At 41.1% G+C, this 3,900-nt stretch overlaps 1 protein-coding gene across 1 annotated transcript; it reads left to right on the top strand.

The window, feature by feature from the left end:
- The first annotated feature begins 785 nt into the window (after positions 1-785).
- LOC127802107 (probable pectinesterase/pectinesterase inhibitor 36) lies at positions 786-3,452 on the top strand. The gene is made up of 3 exons (XM_052337797.1): positions 786-1,216; positions 1,364-1,689; positions 2,687-3,452. Exons 1-3 carry the CDS (start codon positions 786-788, stop codon positions 3,376-3,378), a joined length of 1,449 nt encoding a protein of 482 aa, XP_052193757.1. The 3' UTR covers positions 3,379-3,452.
- The last annotated feature ends 448 nt before the right edge of the window (positions 3,453-3,900 follow it).

The following is a 3,900-nucleotide window of genomic DNA, read 5'->3' as shown; positions in this document are numbered from 1 at the left end:
CTCCTTATATTTAGACATTCATGGTTAACTCATACGTTGGCCGAGCCCTTCAATCTTCAACATAATTTTAATAACACGACACCATCTTATGCAAATTTTTATATTTACCTAAATATCGTCAAAATTGTAGATAGTGAAGTCTCCTTGAGCGTTACTAATTTTAGTTATCGAACACGTAAGCTTTGGTGTTGCCAAGTCATGAGAACCACTTTTTTCACTGGACAACACGTTTCTCACGTCAAATTTACTATTATTTTTACATAATTTCTGTGCAAGACCAAAAAACTCTCCCAAACTAACACGTAGAGTTAGCTTTTCCTGGTTTTAAGAGATATTTTGGCATATAGGGATTAAGAAATGTAGTGAATTTTTAAATTCAGTGTAAAATTTAATCAATAAAATATTAACACTTTTGTGAATTAACCCACTGAGACACAATTCAAAAATAAGAACGAAATTAAATTCTTCGTCGTATTCAACTACTCTAAAAAAAAATTTAATGCTAAGTTACAACATGATTTCTGATTTTTTCTAAATTAACCATTAATTGTTTCCATAAACGCCAATTTTCAGAATCCATTATCCGATGAAACTTACAAAACAAGAAGCAAAATACCTCTTGTCTATCTATGTAACATGGACCATGGACCGAACCACGGTGGCACCTGGCTGCAACCACGTACGGTCCACGTGTAAGCTCGCCGAACAGCTTTTATAGCATCATCATTCACTTCTCTTCTCCAACTCCAAGCCACCGCCTCGATCGCCGCCGCCGCCGCACCGGAATGTCTACTTGGCTCCCCGCCTTTCTTTTTTTCTTAGCCACCGCCAACACTATCTCGTGCACAAGCCGGGACCGTGAACTGGTTCAAGCAGCTCTAGCCGAGATCCGCACTGCTACGGACTGGGCTCGAGCCTCCCTCGGACTACTGGATCTGGATCAAGAACGAGAGATTAATGATTACCATCATGTTGGCGTGCCTCTAGCCGACTGCTTCAAGCTGTATGAAGAAGCTGACCCGCGGCTCCGTCGGTTGGTCTCCAGCCACGGCTATACGTGGGACGATGCTGTAACGTGGCTGAGCGGCGCGCTGGCCAGCCATAGGAGTTGTTTGGATGGGCTGGAAGAGAAGGGGTTGCTGGCTCAGGCTCCGCTGGTGGCTCGTAACTTGACTGTGTTGCTGCGAGAAGGTCTGGCCTTGCATCGGACTGGTAAGTCTAATTCGAAACATCCGAGGAATAAGGGTCTGATAATTACCTCAATTTGCATATACAAATTCATAGATTTTCGATAAAGAAGAAAAAATGTGTTCAGTTAGTGCAATTAAATAAATGTTGTGTTTTTTATGATTTTAGTGGGGAGAAAGGGATATCGATCCCGCAGTAATGAAAATTATGAAGGGGTCTTAGCGTCGTGGAATGCAGCGAGCTCGAAGGCCGACCTTGTGGTGGCGCAGGACGGCTCCGGCAACCACAGGACGATCACTGCGGCGGTGGCTGCACTTGCTCATCAAGGTCGATCGGGGAGGGCAATTATCTACGTGAAATCTGGTGTTTACAAGGAGAAAGTGGAGATTAAGGGGAGCATCAAGAACCTGATGCTTGTCGGAGACGGCATCGACAAAACCATTGTCACCGGCAACAAAAATGTTGTGGATGGTGCAACTACTCTGAGTTCAGCCACATTTGGTATGTGATTTCTTACGCATAAACAAAAATCTTATAATTTACCTAAAAAAATTATAAAATTCTTAGTGTGATTTGTTCATGATTATGTCAGGGATGTTTTCAATGAAAATCGAATTAATTTAATATGATTAATTAATTAATTTTTTATTTAACTTGGTTAGAACATGTTTTATCTTGAGCTTAATTTAGAAAGAAATTATTGATTCTGAATTAATTTTTTTATATGACAATTGATTTTAGAAGCAGCCACAAAGATTACATATATTTATTAAAAAATGTTACTTTTACAAATAATTGGGTTATCAAGAGAATGACTCACCAAATGACAAAAATGCCCTCTCTTAATTTGCTGTTGTCACCTGTGTATGAAGCTCGATCGGGCTCATTCATGAATGAAGTTCGAGTGAATTTCGTGAAACAAGTTCAATTGAGCTTTATCCCAGGATGAAGTTGGATCGGGCTAAGCTTCATTAAGTCTAGTTGGGCTTCATCTGAGCCTGATCGAGCTTTGTGATTAGGCTTTAGGAAGTTTGAGCTTTTCCTATCCGGGGCGTCTTGATAATCGATAATGAATTCCATCTATGAAGTTTGATTGGATTTCATCATCAAATTAATGAGTTTGATTGGACTTCATTATCGGATGAAGTCCAATTTAGTTATCGAACTTGTCATCTCGTCAATAGATATAACTCGATTCATTTTTTAAACTAATATCATTTAGTTGAAAAAAAAATATTTTTCAACTTGCATAAAAAACAAAAACCACGCTCTCCTAAATGAAATTTTTCATAAAAATAGATCAAAACATGCTTTAATAGTTATACCATAAAATTTAATTCCATAAAAAATATAATATGTCAAATAATAAAAATAAAATTCAATTCCTCCCATGTAATATTTTCTATAAAATTTTCATCATATCAAACACATATTTTGGAACACATTTTTCCCTCCAGAAAAAAAAAACAGAATTCGTCAAGAGAGTTTCAATTTGCAGGAGTATCCGGTGACGGCTTTTGGGCGAGGGACATAACGTTCGAGAACACCGCCGGACCCCAAAAAAACCAGGCGGTGGCGCTGCGGGTGAGCTCTGACCTCGCCGTGTTCTATCGTTGCAGCATCAAAGGCTACCAGGACACTCTCTACATCCACTCCCAGCGCCAATTCTACCGCGACTGCCACATCTACGGCACCGTAGACTTCATCTTCGGCGATTCCCCCGCCGTCTTCCAGAACTGCGACATCTTCGTGCGGCGGCCAATGGACCACCAATCCAACATGATCACCGCCCAGGGCAGGGACGACCCCAACGAGAACACCGGCATCTCCATCGTGAACTCTCGCGTCGTTGCGGCGCCGGAGTTCGGCGACGTCAAAGGCCGGTTCCGGAGCTACTTGGGCCGGCCATGGAAGAGATACTCGAGGACCGTGTTTCTGAAAACCAACCTTGATGGCTTGATTGATCCCAAGGGGTGGACTGAATGGAGAGGCGACTTTGCTCTTTCGTCTCTTTACTATGGTGAGTATATGAATTCCGGCGCCGGCGCTTCTACTGCCGGAAGGGTCAGATGGCCCGGCTTTCATGTGATTAGCGATGCTAGAGAAGCTAGTTCTTTCGCCGCGAAGAATTTTATTCAGGGGGATCAGTGGATTCCGGCCTCTGGTGTGCCGTTTTGGGCTGAGGTTTGATTTTCACCGAAGATACATATGAAGATCAGGCGGCTGCAGGGACTGCAGTGCTACGTACGCTTGTGACAATGGCTTCCGTATTATATATATATACATGCATGTAATGTTTTTAGATCATAATTACATAGAACTGGATATTTAATTAGGCTGTGACATCACGAGTTTGTGATAATGAACGATATTGCACAAATTAATTTCCTCTGTTAAAAGTGTTCCATAGCTTGATAAATTAATCTGTAAGATGAACACTATATATTGTTTGGAGCAAGGACATTTTTAGTGTTGGATAGGTCCCTCCTACGTGGAAGATCCAATCATTTAAAAACAAGGATAATTTTATTCGCCCCGAAGTGGTGCCTAAAGAAGTGCCATCCCAAACAAAATTACAATTTTACCCATGGTCCAATTGACAGAAATACCCCTATTAAAATAATAGTCTTTCACTCCAACGCTCAATCTCACTTTCTTCTCTCTCACTTACTCTCTCTCTGTCCCTCTTTGTTCTCTTTTATTTGACTTTAT

Source organism: Diospyros lotus, chromosome 5, assembly GCF_014633365.1.
Source record: "Diospyros lotus cultivar Yz01 chromosome 5, ASM1463336v1, whole genome shotgun sequence".
Taxonomy (NCBI): Eukaryota; Viridiplantae; Streptophyta; class Magnoliopsida; order Ericales; family Ebenaceae; genus Diospyros; species Diospyros lotus.
This window is presented reverse-complemented; position numbering and strand designations above follow the sequence as displayed.